The sequence below is a fragment of the Pimephales promelas genome, chromosome 1 (genome assembly GCF_988280905.1).
Source record: "Pimephales promelas chromosome 1, fPimPro1.hap1.1, whole genome shotgun sequence".
NCBI lineage: Eukaryota > Metazoa > Chordata > Actinopteri > Cypriniformes > Leuciscidae > Pimephales > Pimephales promelas.
Window position 1 is genome coordinate 26095731 of NC_142769.1, and position 20166 is coordinate 26115896.

Consider the following 20166-nt stretch of genomic DNA (forward strand, 5'->3'; position numbering starts at 1 on the left):
CATATTACTTGTTTAGTCTATAGGTATGCACGTTTGAATCTATATGTGTGCAGGATGTAGTCTTTCACTACAAACTGACCTCAACAAATTACTTGTCTAGCCTTAAAAATGTATAAGGGACTGTTCGTTTTTTTTTATTTAAGGGGCTACCGTAGGACTTTTGAGATCTACAGTCAAAATAGACTTGACCCTCCCTTCGTCAGCAATACATTTTTCTATGACCCTCCAAAATGATTTTGAAAAAAGGCATGACCCTCCCTGGTAATTTATTGATTACTTCTGTGCTGGTTTTGCTTGGCAAAGATGTTCAGATATCTATGCCTAGTAGACCTACACCAAATGTTCATTAAAAAGGGTCCTATAAAGGGCTATATAGTGCAACATATAACTACGAAAAGATTGGTCTCTGCGATGAATAAATGTAGGCCAACCACTGTAGCATGCATTGCAAACTCTTTTACTTGTGTTTGTTTTCAGAGATGATAACAGTTGTTTTATATTTGTGCTTTTGCAATATTACGATTTTTGATCGTGGATGATTTAATGTCTACACTGTAGGGTATCTGGACTGTGTCAGTTGTGACTCATTAAATTCTACAAGGTGAAAAGCTTTTAACATTTGACTTGCGTCTAGTAAATCACCAGGAAGCGCTAGAAAGTCTGTTCCTAATGGCATTCATTGACACTTTCAGAGCGATTGTAAGTTAAAGCAAAAACACCCATAAAACCAGCGATTAGAAAGCTTCACACAGACATTATCATCTAAAAACCTTCCCCCCTTCCAGCAAGAAGGAACGTTGTATACACCACATACACACACACACAACACACACACACACACAAACACACAGAGCCAGGGGTTCAAGCCTCAAAGAGATCACTATCTCCTCAGAGACAGGCCAGGTGGCTAGAAAAGCTCACTCCAGAAAACGCACACACATAAACAGACATTCCTTCATGGAAATCTGTAACTTGAGTAATTCTGAAAAGAATAAGATATATTCCCGCATACTCATGTGTTTTATTGTCATTTTAGTCTAATCATGACTTCTCTAGATGTTTTAGACACACTCTGAATGCCTATATTCATGCATATGAATGTAAACTTACTTTCTTTTCTTGTTTGCACACCTTGCGTGGTATCATTGGAATCCTTGTGGCCTCCTCCAGTCAAAAATGTATCTTAGGTTATGATACAACGTATTACACTATACTTTCCATTCTTCAGCGTAGAAATGATGTGCGTCATGATTCTGACCACCCTTGTCATAAAACATGCAAATGAACGAGCCTTGACAATGCAAGTCATTAAACTCCCTCCAAAGGGGCATTTTCCCATTGGCTTACACACCTGTGACATCTTCACGCTTTAAAATCACTGATCATCAAGATTATTTCTCTCTCTTCCTTTTTCGGGCACTTCATTATGTAACTCCTTCATGATACATATGAAAGCAGATGAAGAGAACATAATATCCCTTTTTGGGAGATGTAATAATGTAAAGTCTATCTGGTTCAAAGCCATATGAATTATTATTAATTATTGAATACATATTCCCCAAATCGACCAGAAAGACTCTACACCATGTTCTGGTTTTGAAGAAATATGCAACAGCGCACATTTTAGCAGCTGCCGTTCTGGCGCTTCAAGCTTGGTTTATACTCGCCGCATCCGCACAAGCACAAAGGTGCACAGGGCCCATTTTGCTTGGCGGTGTGCACGGCAGATTTTGTTACTGCATGCGCGACTCCGAATCCGAAGATGCACGACTTCGAGCCGAATCTGGTCAGCATATAGCATACATCCCATCACACCAGCACCCAGTTTGTGCATCTAGCTAGTTAGCTAAATTTACAAAATGAGCCTACAATAGCAGACATAAGCCCTTTTAATTATGGTCCATGTTTTATAAAAAAAAGCCCACGGTAAAACTTGACGTACATTCGCATCACATGTTAATGCAGGGGTAGATTTACACTCACAGGACACTGCACCTATTCGCAATCACAAAAGTTTATTATTTGCTCGTACTTTAAAGCTTTGCCGGGTAAACATTTCATTGTCGTTTCATTTAATTATGCACGCACTGTCAAACAGCTCCAAACTGGACTTTACCTTTCGCGTTTGGTGTTTGAAGTCAGACCAATCCGCTAGTGATGGGGGGTCGATACTGAGAGAGCTACATGGAAAAATATGCACCAAACAAGCCACTTTGAAATGTTGAGGTTTTCATGAATACAAAGGTTGGATGACCCTCCCCTCAGCAAAGAATAAAACGACATGACCCTCCTGTGAACTGGAATTATTTTGACAGCGTTTTATCTGTACAGGGGTAAAGGGAAGGAGGCCTTCATAGTGGGGAGACTAGTTGACACTTCAGGACTGTGTTGTCGTCGTGTCCAGGCGCAGGTCCTTAATACTGTTTGTACACTGTATTGGTACCTCAAAATGTGTGTTCATACGCAAACAAAACATGGCAAAACCGGATTTAACTGACATTAAAATTTCATAATCTTCTGATCTATGTTCATTACACTGGTGTATTTCCTCTAAACCGTGTGCACACACAGACACACACGACGATGCACACCCACACAACAGTTTGGATGAGCTGTTCACAGCTGGCGTAATGCATTCATAATATTTCCCCTGCAGGGTCTTTAATGTGAGTGCGCGGATACACAGAAGAGTCAGCGGTGATCCTGCGGGCCTGTAACGGATGCTGGCTGTTTGCTCTGTGACGGATGGGGGATAATGGATCTGATTGTGGCAATGATGTTTGCTCCCGTCCGCTGACTGTGCTGAAGGCGGTCTCTGGGAACACAGTGTCACTGTCTGGCCTTGTTTGATGAGGTTTGTTACTGGGCAGTGTCAGCACGCTGGGCTCATTCTAACCACCCCAAATCGACAGAACAGAACTTCGGGATTCAGCAGCTCAAGGTCAGTCTGTACCCAGCGCAATCTGACTCGGACTGGACAACAGCTGTTGACCGGAGAGCAAGAAACGTCTCGGTTACGTATGTAACCCTCGTTCCCTGAGTAGGGAACGGAGACGTTACGTCAGAAGTGACGGAGATTGGGGGTTTCGCATAGAAAGCCAATCCTCTTCGAGTATTAAAACACGAGCCAATGGCATGCAATGCCTTGGGGCTGCGGAAATTTGCATAGCGTACTCCGCCCTACTCCGTGAGTATAAAAGGAGGAAGTGAACGCAACCGCAGTATGTCTTCGCTGAGGAGCCAAGACTGAACTCGGCCTCTACCCAGCGATACAGCAGAAGTGGCAGGGAGACGTAACGTCTCCGTTCCCTACTCAGGGAACGAGGGTTACATACGTAACCGAGACGTTCCCTATCGTAGTCACTTCGAGTTACGTCAGAAGTGACGGAGATTGGGGGTCTGTGCCATCACGCCATCTTCAAGCTGTCTTCCAGTGCCCTGCGAAAGACTGAACCCCCGAGCCTTACCTCTTTTTTTTTTTTTTTTTTTTTTGGGGATCCGACTTTGACACAGGATTACCAAGGTACACTGGGAAACATATCCCGAAGGGGACATGCTACCAGCTGCCTACCGAAGGGAGGACTTAAGGATACACATATGGCCACATAGGAACGCATATGGAACACTGGAGTACCAACCGCAGGTGGCTACTGATTTAAACTCCAGGGGTGGCAGATGGCTTGCCAAGGGAAGACACATGCTCAGAGAGGCTTACAGTGGATAATACACATGAGACGGTTACCATGGGGAACCGTGCGCATGGGGGCACCTAGCTAGCATCCAGAGCAACGCAGTGGTGCCCGCATCGTCGGTGCTGGAGGACTCAAGACTTCAATGGAAGAACTGAGGAAATATCGCACTTATCCAGTCCGGGGAGTGGAGTGGCGAGCAAGCGAAGACACCTGAGCGGATCCAGAACTGGCCGAAACGAGTACGTGAGAGGATACCGGCTCAATTCGCAGATTATAGAATCTGGCGAAGGTGTTGGGTGTCGCCCAGCCTGCAGCTCTGCAGATGTCTGTTAGCGAGGCGCCGTGCGCTAAAGCCCAAGAGGAGGCTACACTCCGAGTGGAATGGGCCGTCACACCAAGGGGGCACGGAAGGCCTTGCTGCTGGTAAGACAAAGCAATGGCATCCACTATCCAGTGGGACAGCCGTTGCTTTGAGAGAGCCCTTCCCTTCTGGCTCCCCCCATGACAGACAAAGAGCTGGTCTGAGGTCCTGAAACACTGCGTTCTGTCGACATAGGTGCGGAGAGCACGTACCGGACAGAGCAGTGCCAAGGCTGGGTCTGCCTCCTCCAGGGGCAGCGCTTGCAGGTTCACCACCAGGTCCCGGAGGGGAGTGGTAGGAACCTTGGGCATATATCCAGGCCGGGGTCTCAGGAATACGTGAGAGTAAGCCGGCCCGAACTCCAGGCACACTTCGTCAACAGAGAGTGCGTGCAGGTCCCTTACTCTCCTGATGGATACCAATGCAATCAGGAGTGCTGTCACATAGGACAGGGCAAAAACTCTACCGACTGCAAAGGCTCCAGGGGAGGCCTCTGCAGAGCACCCAGGTCTACTGAGAGGTCCCCAGAGGGCAGGAGGGGAGGGAGGCAGATTTAGCCCCCTCACTCCCCTCAGGAACCTGATGACCAGGTCATGCTTCCCATAGACTTACCTTTCACTGCATCATGAGACGCGGCAATGGCCGCGACATAATCCAAAGGGTGGAGGGCGACAGCCTGCGCTCCAACCCCTCTTGCAGGAAGGAAGCATGACTCCGATCGAACATCTCCGGGGGTCTTCTCAGCGAGAAGAACACCAATTGACGAAGAGGTTTCACTTCAACGCATAAAGGTGTCACGTGGACGACGCTCTTGCGGAAGTGATGGTTGCCGCCACCGCAGGTGGCAGCGAACTCAAACCTGCCTCGTCCCGTCCTGGAGCCACACGTGCAGCCTCCAAGATCGGGACGAGGGTGCCACAGAGTGCCCCGTCTCTGAGAGAGTAGGTCCGGTCTCAGAGGAATAGGCCAAGGAGGTGCTGTCGCGAGGAGCAAGAGTTCGGAGAACCACGTCTTGGTGGGCCAGTAGGGGGCTACCAGCAAGACCTGCTCCTCGTCCTCCTTGATCTTGCACAACACCCGTGCAAGGAGGCTCACTGGGGGAACGCACACTTGCGTGGGCCCCGTGGCCAGCTGTGCGCCAGCGCATCCGAGCCGAGAGAGCCGCGGGTCAGAGAATAACTGGGCGCAGTGGGACGAGTCCCGAGAGGCGAACAGGTCTAACTGTGCCTCCCCGAACTGGTCCCAAATCAGCTGGACCGACTGGGGATGGAGTCGCCATTCGCCGGAGATGGGACGGGCCCGGGACAGCTCGCGGCTGCCCGGTTCCGGTCTCCAGGAATGTAACTGCACGAAGGGACCTCAGGTGCTTCTGACTCCATATCAAGAGGTGGCGGGCGAGCTGCGACAACCGGCGCGAGCGTAGACCCCCCCTGGTGGTTGATGTACGCTACTGCCGTAGTGTTGTCTGAGCGGACAAGCACATGCTGGCCCTAGAGCACGCTCGGAAGCGGTGCCGGGCGAGCCGTACTGCCAACAGCTCGAGGCAATTGACGTGCATGAGGCGCTGGGCTCCTGTCCAGGAACCGGCGGCTGCATGCCCATTGCACATGGCACCCCAACCCGTGGTAGACGCATCCGTGGAGACAACGAGATGCCTGGAAACTCGCTGAATAGGGACCCTGTCCGTAAAAAGCTGAGGTTCGACCACGGGAAGAAGGATCGGCGGCACGTCGGAGTCACTGGAACTCGGAGCGAGCCGCGATGCCATGCCCACCTCGGGACTCGATCGCGAAGCCACAGCTGAAGCGGTCTCATATGAAGCAAACCGAGCGGCGTTGCCGCGGCCGCGGATGCCATATGCCCCAGGAGCCTCTGAAATAGTTTCAGTGGAACCGCACTCTTGCCCTCGAACTGTCGAAGACAAGCCAGCAGTGAGTGCGCGCGCTCGTTCGTGAGCTGCGCGGACATGGCGACCGAGTCTATCTCCATGCCGAGAAAAGAGATCCTCTGCACGGGGCAAAGTTTGCTCTTTTCCCGGTTGACCCGAAGGCCCAGACGGGCTAGGTGCCGTAGCACCAGGTCTCTGTGTTCGCAAACCTGAGCTCGAGAGTGTGCTAGTAACAGCCAGTCGTCGAGATAGTTCAGGATGCGAACCCCGTGTTCGCGAAGGGGAACAAGGGCTGCCTCGACGATCTTCGTGAAGACGCGAGGGGACAGAGCTAACCCGAATGGGAGAACGGCGTACTGGTATGCCTGGCCCTCGAAGGCAAACCGAAGAAACGGTCTGTGTCGAGGGAGAATGGAGCCATGGAAGTACGCGTCCTTCAGGTCGATCGCTGCAAACCAATCCTGATACCGAACACATTCGAAAATGCGTTTGGCCGTGAGCATTTTGAACGGTAGTCGATGGAGAGAACGGTTCAAAATGCGCAGGTCCAGGATCGGTCGTAACCCACCGGTCTTTCTTGGGGACAATGAAGTAGGGGCTGTAAAGCCCGGACCTCACCTCGGCTGGAGGGACCGTCTCGATTGCACCCTTCGCCAGCAGGGTCGCAATCTCCGCTCTCAAGACTGGGGCATTGCCACCAACCATCGTGGAGCGAACTCCCCTGAAGCGGGGAAGAGACCGTGCGAACTGAATCGCGTAGCCGAATCCGATCGTTCTGATGACCCAGCGGGAACCCCGGGAAGCGCTAGCCAGGCTTCCAGGAAGTGAGCCAACGGGGTCATGCGAACCACAGACGTCCCCCCGGAGGGGCAGCGAGGCGGGTCGACCGGCATGCGTGCAGGAGTTACCCCGTCCGGATGCACCGTCGAAACCCGCTCCCCGACAGAAGAGACCAGGGAAGGCAGAGCGTTCCACGGGGGTCTGTTCTGCCGGGGGTCTGGCGACAGAGGGGGAAGGGATTGGCGTAGCCCGGGGACGACACACGCACCCTTCCGCGCCCTCCGAGACAGAGAGGAATGAACGGGGCGACGCACTGGACGTCGTGCGCGCTCATTCCAGTCTGTGTGCTCAATGACAGTGTCAGCTTTTCCTCAACCAGCTCAGGGAGCTAGCTAGAACAAAAGATTCTCCACCGGCCCTCCACCGGGGAAGGAGGGGCCCTGCCACCGCCTCCTGAGAAAAACCATGACACTATCACTGAGCGGCCCGCCTCAGGAACATCGCTTCGCCTGGCATCTAGCGGGGCACGCGGCCTGAGGGGGGGCTCTTTTCTTGGGACGCTTACCTGTGGCCTCCTCCGCGACGCGAACCGGCTGAAGGCTGCTGCTGGGGCCGCGTGGGAGGGAAGGGAGCCGCAGGGGGGCGTCCTCGGCGGCGAGCTGGCGGAGGCGTCCGAGCCGACGGCTGGTTGGAGGCAGCAGCTGGCCGTCGGGGCAGAGAAACCGCCTTCGTCTGCTCCTAGGCGGTCGAGAAGTGCTGGGCAAAGTCCTGGACCGCACCGCCGAACATTATGATGCTCCTGGACCACAGCGGTGGGCATCACCTGACCAAGGGAGCGAGCGACCGCCTCCGTGACCCGTTTAAGGACAAGGTAGGCGACAGGCTCGCAGCTCGCTTGGTCCGTCACCTCCTCGTGCACATTCCTGAGCAGCTAGCTTTGTAGGTGCTCATCATATGCAGGGCGGAGGCTGCCTGTCCCGCCGCTCTACAGAATCGCGCCGCCATAGACGACGAGAACCCATAGGCTTTGGAGGGGCATCTGAGAGCAACCGCCGGTTGACCGGGGGAGCCCCAGCGTACCCACAGACAGCCGCATCGCCGAGGGGAGGAAGGGCGGGGAACTAAGCACGCTTTTTTTTTTTTTTTAATTTATTTATTTTTTTTTTATTTATTTTTTAGTGCGTGTCAGTTCCGCATGCAACTCGGGGAAAAAAGGAAATTGGGGTTGGCCGTGGCCGTAAGGCGGCAGCGTTACCCAAAAACCAATTATTCAGCCGCGAGAGATCGGGGAGGGGCGGAGTTCCACCCCCACCCGATGCTCACGGACGCCCGAGATAGCACGGCCATCATCGCGGGATCAGACACGGCGGCGCTGACGCTCCCGAGGGAGGCAACGCGGCCGCATCCTCACTTCCCGAGGAGTCAAGCCCGCCTAGTGATGCTGTGATCGACATCGCATCATCATCTGGAGCGCTGCCCGAAGCAGCCGGTGCCACCGAAGAAGCAACCGACTGAATCGAACTAACGCTCGCTGGCTCTCGCACTGAGGCGGGAGGTGTGGCCCGAGGAATCGTCGGGGCTTATCCCACACCATCACCGTAAATCACCAGGTCCCCGGGTCGACGGGCCCCCTATGGAGAAAACCGATCGAGCGGGGGGGACCGGGACTCTCACTCAAGTGAGATCATTGAGTCTCGACCTCAGTGTAGAGATGGTCATGTTCCCACAGAAGGAAAATGAGTCATCCACGAACGCTGCTGCTGCATGCTGAAATGCCCAGGCATACAAAGCAGCGATCGTGACCATCAGATGACGACAGAAATCAATCACACCCAGAAGAGCACGGGCGAACCGTCTTTAAAAAGACGTGCGCGTGCAGCTCTTTCAATGAGAGGAGGAAATTCACTCTTTCAGCGCTGAAGCGACCAGGGAGAAGCGCAAAGTCTGGCAGACCACTGCTCAGATCGCAGGCGATGCAGAATCTCGCTGGGTACCGCCGTCACACCAACACTGAAGAGGACGCTCGTCTCGAAGAGTCTTGAACAGTGCTTTCAGGAGTGAAGAGGTTCTCTTGGCTCCGAAGCGAAAACATACTGCGGTTGCGTTCACTTCCTCCTTTTATACTCACGGAGTAGGGCGGAGTACGCTATGCAAATTTCCGCAGCCCCAAGGCATTGCATGCCATTGGCTCGTGTTTTAATACTCGAAGAGGATTGGCTTTCTATGCGAAACCCCCAATCTCCGTCACTTCTGACGTAACTCGAAGTGACTACGATAGGGAACTATAAAGCATTGGGGCAGCAGGCAAACACATATAGAAGATACCGCAAAAGATGAATCACACTGACACAATGCAGGCAAACATTATAGGGTAAAAAATAAGTAGTAGGAGATCTGCAACAGGAGGGGGTAGCTGCAACATTTAGCTTAGCCTTAGTTGTGTTTGTGCGGAATTTAACAAAGCCCCAAAGAACACTGTTCTGTATCATGACTAACAACACCATTAGCTAGGGCGATAAAACGATAAAGATAGTTATCAAAAATCTTCCTTTAAACTTGAAAGAAATAAAGATTTGACATTTATCGTGATAATTATCGATATCGACTGATAATGTTTTTGGCCATATCGCCCAGCCCAACCATTAGCTGTTCTAAAATCACTGTAAACCCCGGATTCACTGGGCTTATTGCTTTTATAAACCGGCTACATATACCTGGCAAGATTTATTTCAATTAACAGCGCATCTTTTTTATATAGTCTTACATGAAATATGCATCAAATGGCAGGTGACCCCATGGAGCAAAGTTGATATGTACTTTACACTAATGACATGACTTTTCATCAATAAGTATCATTACACCAAGCTGATATAAAGTATTACCCCCCCACCCCCCGCCAAAAAAAAAAAAAAAAAACTTGCAAGACATGGAAGAGTAAATGCAGAGTTCTTAAATATGTTGTCAATTATCGTGTCAAGATCATGCCAAGCAATTCCTCCATACTATCAAAAGACTAAATCATTGTTTTTGGTTTGCACGTCTATAGTCCAAAGGAGGTGTAAGAATGCAACATGCCACAGTGAGTTTTTCTAATGGAGATTCAGAACCATTAATTCCTGGTATAATGGAAGAGAAAGAGCCTGCTGTACAGTACACAGTGGAGCCTGTAGTAAATTGGATGTGGGTCAGAGAAATGCCACATATCTAGGCCATTAGGAATCGTACAGAGGCTTAAGCCTTCTCTCATTCTGGCTCACCTATTAATAAAGCCCATAGGGGAGAGAAAGATTACAATTCTGCCTATGACGCTCCATATTCACAAATCACAATCTCATTATTTAGCCAGACAACAAAGCTCAACTGTGCAGTGATGAGTTAAATCAAAGGGAATAGCTATTATCTACTGGCTACTCCCTAGTTTTTTTTTTTTTTGTTTTTTTCCCAATCTGATGCTGGATAAGTGCTGAAGATTTGCATTAAAAAAAGTCTGTCATCATTTACTCATCATCATGTTTTCTAAACCTGTATGATCTTCTTTTTTCTGCGGACACGGAAGTAGATATTTTGAAGAATGTTCGTAACAGTTTTGGTGACCAATGACTTCCATTGTATGGACAAAAAAAAAAAAAAATTCATACAGGTTTGGAACAATAGGGTGCCACCCAACTCAGGTCTCCTTTTCTGTGCCTAACACACTTAGTCATTGGGGGGAAAACCATAGATTGTTGCAACTGTTGGTAAGAAAGTTCCCTTGGTTAACAGGGAACTCTGATAAGCAGGACAGAATGAGGTTGTAATATATCCTCTGGAGAGATGTATTTCAAATATGGATAAAACAATGAAAGTGACAACAGCAGCAAAACAATCTTTAAGGCAAAATGAACCATGTCCTGCCATAATCAGACCTAAATTCAGCATGAAACTGAAGTTGCGTTAATATTTTAACATATATCTGAGCGATGCTTCTTAAACAAGAAAAAAATAAAACATAGGGCGGTACTTGATTTTTTTCATTGGGAATTGATTAAATTATTGTAGTTTCCTATAGTTGCAATTACAGGTCATCCCGCCCTCACACAGATAAACATGTCATCAGAGAAGAGAAAAGATGTCATTGCAAGAGGGAGGGTAAGTTATTTTAATTAAAGATGACAAGGTCACACCACACGAATTAAAAAAAATAAAATAATGATTATTTATAATAAACACTGCAATACACTATATATATATATATATATATATATATATATATATATATGAAGAGTTCAGATGCAAAAGCCTCTAAATGCCATTTGAAATTTTCTTCTAGAATGGTCATTTTTATCAAGCTTGTATATTTAAGTTCAGTAATTTCACTTAAATGGCAATTAATCTTCATTGCCATTTAAGTGGCAATGAAGATGGACCAGCATGACACCACAAGCTTTGGAGGCTGCAACGGATCCGTTGCGATGACCCCAAGAGTGTGGAACCAGGATCCTGAAGGGCTGAGGTGGAACCGGAGTCACTGAGGGCCAAGGTGGAGCCTAAGGGAGGGCAGAGCTAGATGGAGCTGTAGGGGCTGAGAGACGGGGTAGAGACCCTGGTGCAGGCGAGGTGACGGGATCTCTGATGGAAGTATAGCTGAAGGATCAAAGCAGACAGTGGAGCCATACGTCAGATGGTCAGAAGTGGTGCCGTGGGAGGGTGGACGCAAGGCAGAGGACTCGCGGCGACGGCCCGAGGGACAAGAACAGCGGCTGGAGGCGGAGCCGGGTATCTTCCTGACTGGGTGAGCCTGGAGACCTGAAGACCCAAGGCAGATCCACATAGAGAGAAGTCGAGGGGCTCAAGGGAACAAGCGGAGGTGGGGCAGATGAACTGGCTATTTTTGGAAGAGGAGGTGGGAGCACAGGGAACACAGTAGACACTGAGCTGTGCAGGGCCAAGAGCATTCATGTTGACAAAAAGAGAGCCCCCAAAGAACTCACTGTGGTTGAAAAAAAAGTAGCTCCTATTCTCACCTCGAAGACAGATTCCTGTCATGGATGGGCAGTCATTTAAAGACACCATTCCCATGTCATTTAACCCAGATTAAAGGGCACAGTGGCGATAAACCTGGGTGCTTTGGATACCACATATCCCAAGCAAGTTAAGCTAAGGGGGGATTAACGCCAGAGATCCGCATTATCTAGAACTCTAGGGTTTCAGCCGGTCAGGGGATGCAATAGTAAGACCCATTTCTGCCGGATTTTCCAGATTTGATCCCACTCTCGCCGTTATGGCTGGCAGGCTGAGCCCATGGGATAAGGCATTGGCCCTGTGGCTTAATCTAGTTTAAGTGGCACCCATGAACCACTTCGGTAAGTCTCACTCAATCAAAATGAATCCACCCATCTCCCTTTTCAAACCCAAATATAGATCACCTAAAAACATTGACAAAGATTATCACTTTGGGATAATACGGACTGCCAGGCACAGATGGAAAGCGCTGCAGGCTGGAATCATTTTGCTGCTGTTGAGTAAAGCTGAATGCTGGAACTGCAGCTGTTACTGAAATGCTGTATAGTCATAGAGCAAAAATAAAAATGGGAAATCTTATTTTATATTTACCCCTTCTACTATGGTCTGATACACTATATAAATGACAATCTATAATTTCAAATTACAAACATAACAAGACAATATCCACATATTTTGGTGTGAAATATTTTACATTGTCATTTCTACTATATCTAATAAAGTTAATGCTTGATTGGAGTTTAATATAAAATTGGAGATTTTGTGAAATATTATAATAAACTTTCTTTCTTCTGTGGAACACAAAATGTCAATTTTGTCAATATACAGTACACTACAGTTCAAAACTTATTGACCATCACATCAATTATTGACCATGAAAATAATTATTGGAAATTAGTCAATTTCTTATACTGGTGCGTTTCCAAATTCATAGTTCCATTCAAACTTACTTTATGAAAGAAGAAGTGATTTAGTCCCAAAGCAGTAGAAGGACTTTACAGCAATAACAATCCAGCAGCAATTGTGAAAAACTCATAATCATTACTATCATGCAAACTCTGACGTCTCTCTTCTCACTCTTGTATAGAGCTCATATGCATATAGATTCATAGCTCTTGCAAGGTTGCTTCTTTCCAAGAGTGAAATTGTTAGTCATGCTCGCATAAGGATGCAATCTTGCATCAATTTTTCCAAATTCAGGCAGAAAATGGTCCAATTTTGTCTGATGGTTGGAGTTGGTGGACATAGTTTGATAAAATATTCTTTGCACTAAAATATGAGCAGATCACACGAGCATTTAAAACAGAGCCAGACTCATTTTCCATGCCAAGTGCTATTTGTCTAATGTTTCACATTTTGTAGGAATAGCAGTCTCCACAGGGAAAAGATAATATCTCAGTCAGAGCAAGATTATGTTTAATAGCAACAGAACTCATAGTTTGTGATATGAAACTGTAAAATATACGGTTATAACCACATTGGCTTTATCAGATGTCTCAAGGATCACAAGTGAGTTAACTTGATACATTATTATCAGTAGAAATGAGAGCTGTAATGGACTAAAGGTCCTTGCACACTCTGTGAAAAACGCAGAAAATTGTGTGTGCACCCGTGATTGAGAAACATGAGGTTGTATTTATTTTTTAACTTGCAAAAATTTCGGACATGAATTTCCAACCCGGTCTCATCCCAAATCGTCATATAACTGACGTTTTGGGACGTCTTTTGACCATACGTCAATATTCGCCTTTTTAGGGCCCCCTTAAACGTCGGTAGATGAGGTTATGGGATCCTAACTCTACCCCATACCTAAACTTAACCCTAAACCTAACCCTAAACCTAACTGACGTTAAAGGTAAAGCGTCAGTTGTATGACGGCCCGGGATCGCAATCTACCGACGTTTAAGGGGGCCCTAAAAAGGCGGATATTGACGTATGGTCAAAATACGTCCCAAAACGTCAGTTATATGACGATTTGGGATGAGACTGTGTTAGAATTTCAGACTAAGTGTGCAAGGACCTTAATAATGTTTTAATGTGGACCACTGACATTGACAACAGTGCAAAAGCACGGCCAACACAAGGAAGTATGTATGACATTGTGGGTACTCTTCCTCAGGAAAGGCTGCAATAAAAGTTTATTTTGATAACCCAAAACTCAGACCCACCCATTGCTCATCTAATTGAAAGTGTTTATGTGAGCAACAGCAGGAGAGACCTTCATTCTCTCTCTAGAATAAAATCCAAATACACTCTAAACAAACAAGACAAAGCCTTTCTACAACTGGGATGTGCATGAACTTAACAGTAGCCATGAAAGTCACCAGGTTTAGGGCACCAAGTTTGAAGACAGATCATTTAGCCAGCATACAACGCCATGCAAAGCCGTCTGACAAGAATAGAAGCAACCACACCTGAATCTAAAGGACTGATGCAACGACAACGGCAAAAAATTTCATCACTTCGAATCTTGCTTTCTTCTTGTCTTCTTTGCCGCTTCTTTTAGCCTCCCTCCGGGATGACTGTAGGAGGGCGAGTGTTTATGAGTGGGCTGTAGTAGCAATAATGGTGGATGTTGTCTGTGCCAATGATGCAGGGAGAGGTATGATGGGTGTGCTGTTCCACACACACACACAGCAGGGGCATCCCCAGTGGGCTAGAGCCAGCATCACAACCTGACTACGACACACAGATCTAACCAGCAGAGACACTGCCTGACTGAAGGTCACATCAGGAACAGAGGAAATGGCAACACAGCAGGCAACCTGCTGATCAATACTAACTCTAATTGGCCAGTAAGTAAATACAGTACCAGGTAAAATAATATATATTTAATATGTAATAATATGGGCGGGTCCTGTGACCTGCAGACTTCTGCATTGTACATGAAATTATAACATTTGGGAAAGCAGCAAGGCACATCCGTTACATTTCACTATTTTAAGTGATCTAACTCTAAGGTACAGTACCACAAGTTGTCTTCACTGCCTCAGGAAAATATGGGGTTAAACATTACAATAGAAACTGATTATATTTCAATATAATATTTCAGGCTGTCTCATCCACTACATTACATTTGTCACAGAACATCATTCCTTATCCCTTTCAATACATAATTAAGGTAAGGATAAACAAAATACAATGTTGTGTTCTTTTTTTTTTATTAGATAAACATAAAAACAACATTGTGTTCTTTTGCTACATGTTGAAAGCCTTGTGACATCATCAGTGTAATTAGATACAATTTCCTGTGTCGGTAAACAGTTTAGCTAAAGGTCAGTCCGAATTAGTAGATGCCCTAAACGCGCTATGGCTAAAGGTGGTGGCCACTTAGCATAATAACAAGATAATGTCTTGGTTTCACAGACAGGGCTTATATTAAGCCAGGATTAGGCCTCAGTTCAATTGGGACATATAATTAGCTTTTATAAACGTGCCTTAGAAAAACATGGTTAATGCCAACTGGTGTGCATCTTGAGATGGCAATGACAACTTTTACGATATACCAGTGCAAGTTGCTTTCAGTTAAAACAGCTCAAACATGCATGTTAGTCTGGGACTAGGCTAATTCTGATTAAAAGATGTAAAAGAAGGAAAAGATGTAACTGCAGTCCCTTGAGCATGCATTAACATTCAAGAACCATTTTCCTAATATTGAATCAACTAGCAAAACAATTTTTTTATTGGATTTCTTTGCCCAGGTTTGACAATGATCCCCAATGGCTGACAACCTGCCTTTACGTAATTCGAAAATGAGATGATGTATCGCTCTCAGTTTATATATGAAAACATTTAAATTCTCTTAGATTTCTGGCACTCTGAGTATTAGTTTACATGCTTTATATTTTGGTGCTCTGCAGGGGCGAAAATTTCATCAAAATGTTGGGGGGGACAATAAACATAACAATTCTCAAGAGCAAATTTTGAAGGGGACACCAATAATACAGGCAAAAAAAAAAAAAAATACAGAGGAAAGCCTTACTACTATTAGTGTAGCATGGATACCATTTCATTATACTTCTTAAAATTTCTTTCTGGTTTAAGCCAGCGGCGAATCTGTTTACATACTCTCCTCACGCAGCGCAGCGATTTCATTTCATTCATTGACTAATTCTTTATATACTTTACTTATATTCTACTATATTAAATGATATAAACCAACTAAATCACAGTGAAAGCGTTAGAATCTAAATGCACAGCGCACCTGGACTTTCTCATCAGTGTATGGCCAGCAATATTGTAATGTTTAATGACATGAAGATAGTGTCTGTTAGTATTGTTATGTACAATTAAATACAATCGTTGCTGAGTCTGTGGTCTGAAAACTTTACCTCAGATCATCCGTTCACTGAATGAATTGAGAATCTCACCTGAAAAATCCAATAACATCAGCAATTGTCATTCAAGCAGCTGATTTCTGTAAATGAATGCAAAACTAAATGTATATTGCAGCATAGGGCGAAGTCAGGATCCATCAGCACTGATTTGAGCCAAAGATAATTTAAATTGTATACAAAACTATATAAAACTATGTAAATTGTATATAAAACTCTGTGGCGCAGCAGGGTTTTGAACACGGTCCTGAGCCGTCGCTGGGCGCCGCGGACAGACGCCGAACGGTGCCGCCGGTGTGTGTACACTCTATAATGTGTTCGAATTTTAAAGACGTGGCGCTGCGCGACGCGCCGCTTCTCGTCCGGTGTGCGACCCCCTTTACTGGAGTTCCACAACTATTCAAAAACTATGTTTTTCTCTCCCGCTACCGGAATGTGTGTGTCTGAGGTAAAAGGGACGAAGGCGGTGGACCAACGCACTGTGAGGCAAGGGAGGGGGGTCTCAAAATGTTTAGAACGCTTTTTTCGTTATTGCCCTGTTTGCATTTGTGTTATTTTATTTCTTAATTATTTTAAGAATATATCATTACATTATTTACAATACACATATTTTAATGTTTTTTTTGGGGGGGACAACCTTCAGATAGGGGGGGTCCTGACCCCCCCGACCCCCCCGCGATTTCCGCCTATGGTGCTCTGTAACTCTGAGCTCTTTCAAGCTGCCAGACAAACTGAGGAGAAAAGTACTCCCTTTAAAACAACCCTGCTTAATCAATTCAATGTCAAGATAGCCCAGTTGAATCACAACTTGGAGCCACGTTGCCATGGTTTCTGTCTCGACCCCCAGCTAGCTGCCAACAGTTTGGTTTGTTTGTTTATTCCTCAGGATAAAACTGGTATCAACATTACAACTGTGTGAAGTATGGTATGTCAATTTACATAAAATCCCATAATCAATTGTTATTTAAATTAACGATCAATTAATCGTTATCCTTAACTTCTTAAATACCTAACTACTAAGTTAGGTATCGCTTTAAAGTTTAGAAGATCGGCGTTAGTGAATATAAGGAATAAGACCTTAACAAGTGCTTTTAAATGTTCTAGTTTTTGAAAGTTCAATCAATGGAAACTGGACCTTGGGTATGGTGGGTGAATATAGAGGGCAGGGACTATTTGTAGAGACCAAACAGACACTGTTTTACAGATGGAGAGCGCTCAGATTGGTTTGTTTAGTAAAATCGATTGTTTGTTGTTTTTTTGTTTTTTTATGGACCCTTGTTTATGAACTGAATTGAGAAATTAGAACATTCCGGGCAGTCTGGTTGAGGAACGACCACTCCCCAAGAAGACAAAAGACCCTTTCTCGAAATGAACATTTGACTCTCTCTTGAGAAACTATAGCATCCCTGAGTCAATCACCTCCCCCATGATGTCTCTCTCACACACTCACACATCACCATATATTCACCCAAAAATCTATATGGTTTAATGTGAATAATTATCATAGAGTATTATTCATGTTTGGTATCATTTGAAATGTCTCTGTGTGACTGGTACAAATGCCTCATTCCCAAAGAAGTAAACCAAAAGGTAATAACGTTTTTAAGAGTTTAGAGAACTTGCACACAGAGGATGTGTCTTCCAGGCAAATGGCATTCTACTCCCAAAAGGTATACAGTCTGAATGCTAATTCCCATTGTTAGCAAATGTTTCCATGTGAAAGATGTTTCTGTCTATATAAATAAATGCAACATGATGTGGAGTGTATGAAAGACACTCAGCATCATGTATTTTATAATGTCAAGTTCACATCTTCTCTCTTCTCTCTCTGATTATGAAATTGGCAAGATACATTTACCTTACATAACAAATTGTTACACTTGATTTTATTTCGACTGACTGTGAAATTGTTTCCCCAATAGATTAAATGGATTCATATGTTACTGCAAGTTTTGCGTCAGATTAGTGACAACAAATATTTGGCAGTAATTCAAGTGTACGTAGTCCGCAAAGACAAGAAGTGAATTTCGTTTAATTTGGGTTTGTCTTACCTCTGTAAGTGTACGCCATAGTGGTCATACCTCTGCCTGAAGTAAACGTTACTTTAATTTCAAGTGTATGTAATCCACGGGGGCTAAGTATCTTTGATTGTGTAAGCATCCATGTGACCAATCTCAGGTATATAGCCAATTACCTCTGTTTGGTGACCAAAACTGATGAGCTTGTGATCGTGAGACCCGCGCTAAGCAGAAGGCGTGAGGACCTAAGAGCAACATAGCTTCCTAATATGAACGGGTAAAATAGATGTAATAACAAGGTCTATGAGAAAATATATTTCATTTATTTAATCTTGTTGTGTTGCTTGAAAGGAAAGACAGCAGAGACCTTCACTGGCTACCGTCATTGGACAGATTTAGACGGGCTTACAGTTAATTATGTTTCTAAATAAACTACTAGCCAAACTAATCAATTGCATGGCTTGAAGACATTAGGTGTTTTGGACTTGCTGTGCAGACTGATCAGTGTATGACATAAAAGTATCGCAAGAACGATTAGAGAGCAAATGGTTCCGTATGCTTTCTAATTGCTCTACTTTGATGTCATACATAAATATCAAGTCCAAAACACCTATTAATATATGTATAATACGTAAGTATGGTGCGCTCTTCATTTATTCTTGTGAGTCTGCTGAATGTGTTTTGCACATGAGCCATGCACTTCTCAAAACTACCTCTCTTATTTGACAAAATGAATTATTATTGACAATTTATCTATTATCGATTAATCGTTATCACCCCTAGTGTGAAGCCTTTGTTTTGTTTAAAATTGTGGTCTGTAACTAAGTAGGTGAGAATAATGGACTGGAATAGACAGTAGAGGATGATATTCACAAAATATCAAATATCCACACTCTTTGAATACATTTTATATTTACAGATATTGAAAACTGGATGATTTGCTTACCTGAACAAATCAGTTTCATCAACATGTACTCCCAGCCACAGTTTTTCTTATAGTAACATCCTAATCGATTGACCAAACAAGTTCCAATTTTGATCTTCTACTTTTTTCAAAGAAGGATGATGGTCTCATCTGCAGGAACGAGAGATTAAAGGGAGAGAGAGAAGGATAGAAATAATGTAAGTATGAAAGCGATGATCACCCAGATATTTAAACGCCCATGTGGCTACATCCCACCCTACCACCCACCCTATTTCAATCATATGACCACAGAACATATATATTATTTATGACAACAATGGGCATCTTCATTCAAATAAATCCAAAACACAAGTCAGTTTAGAGGGCATTTTTCCAGACAGATAAACCAACTAACCATCTCTTAAACACTTTAGCTAGTATACAATTCAAAAACAAGCACAATTTCAAATTTGCAGTATTAAAATGTGGGGTGATTATAAGACTTATTCTTGCATTTTCAATTCCAGTTGCACAAAAAAAGAGATGATTATACTGTATGCACTAAGATGCTTTTGAAATTGTTAATTCAAGTGCAAAGTACAATATCTACAACTTAATGTCTTCATGAATACTCTGGGTTATTTAGTTTATATTACGATTGATTCAGTTCATGATTCAATATATCATTCAGTACTAATGATTTATTAACAATTTGCACTTGATCACACTCAATACTTCTCAAAAACAACAGTGCCACAATTATAATATGAAAATGGAATTTAAACAGATGATAAAAATTATGTAAAACATAACTTTCTTGTTCTGGATGATTCCCTGGGCAATAACAAACAGAAAACCACTTCAAAGTATAGATTTTTCCATTGAACTGCAGCCAACTTGTGTATATATCTTTAAAATGGAACAGCTGAAAATCGAATGGCATGGGCTACATAAAGTAACCTCCAGATAACCTAAAAGATCTATGCCTAATTATACAGGATGCATTTGAGAAAGCATGCAATAATGTACTCACATGCTTTGGTGTAATTCCAGTCTTGATTATATCAGAAGTAGTGAAAACAAGAGGACAGTGCAGGAGGAAAACTGGAAATTAAAAGGGGCAGAGAGACAGAGAGAGAGTGAAAACGAGGGATGACATTTTAATTTCATTATTGTAGACTATTGTTT

General features: G+C 44.8%; 1 protein-coding gene across 2 annotated transcripts in view; it reads right to left on the minus strand.

The window, feature by feature from the left end:
* bean1 (brain expressed, associated with NEDD4, 1) overlaps positions 1–20166 on the minus strand; it is a 62254-nt gene that overhangs the window by 41425 nt on the left and 663 nt on the right. For both annotated transcript variants that reach the window (XM_039674472.2, XM_039674471.2), the window contains exons 2-3: positions 20012–20082; positions 19021–19149 (exon numbers count right to left, since the gene is read on the minus strand). In XM_039674472.2, coding sequence (XP_039530406.2) covers positions 19021–19045 — 25 coding nt within the window. In that variant the 5' untranslated portion in view covers positions 19046–19149; positions 20012–20082. The remainder of the gene's footprint in view (positions 1–19020; positions 19150–20011; positions 20083–20166) is intronic.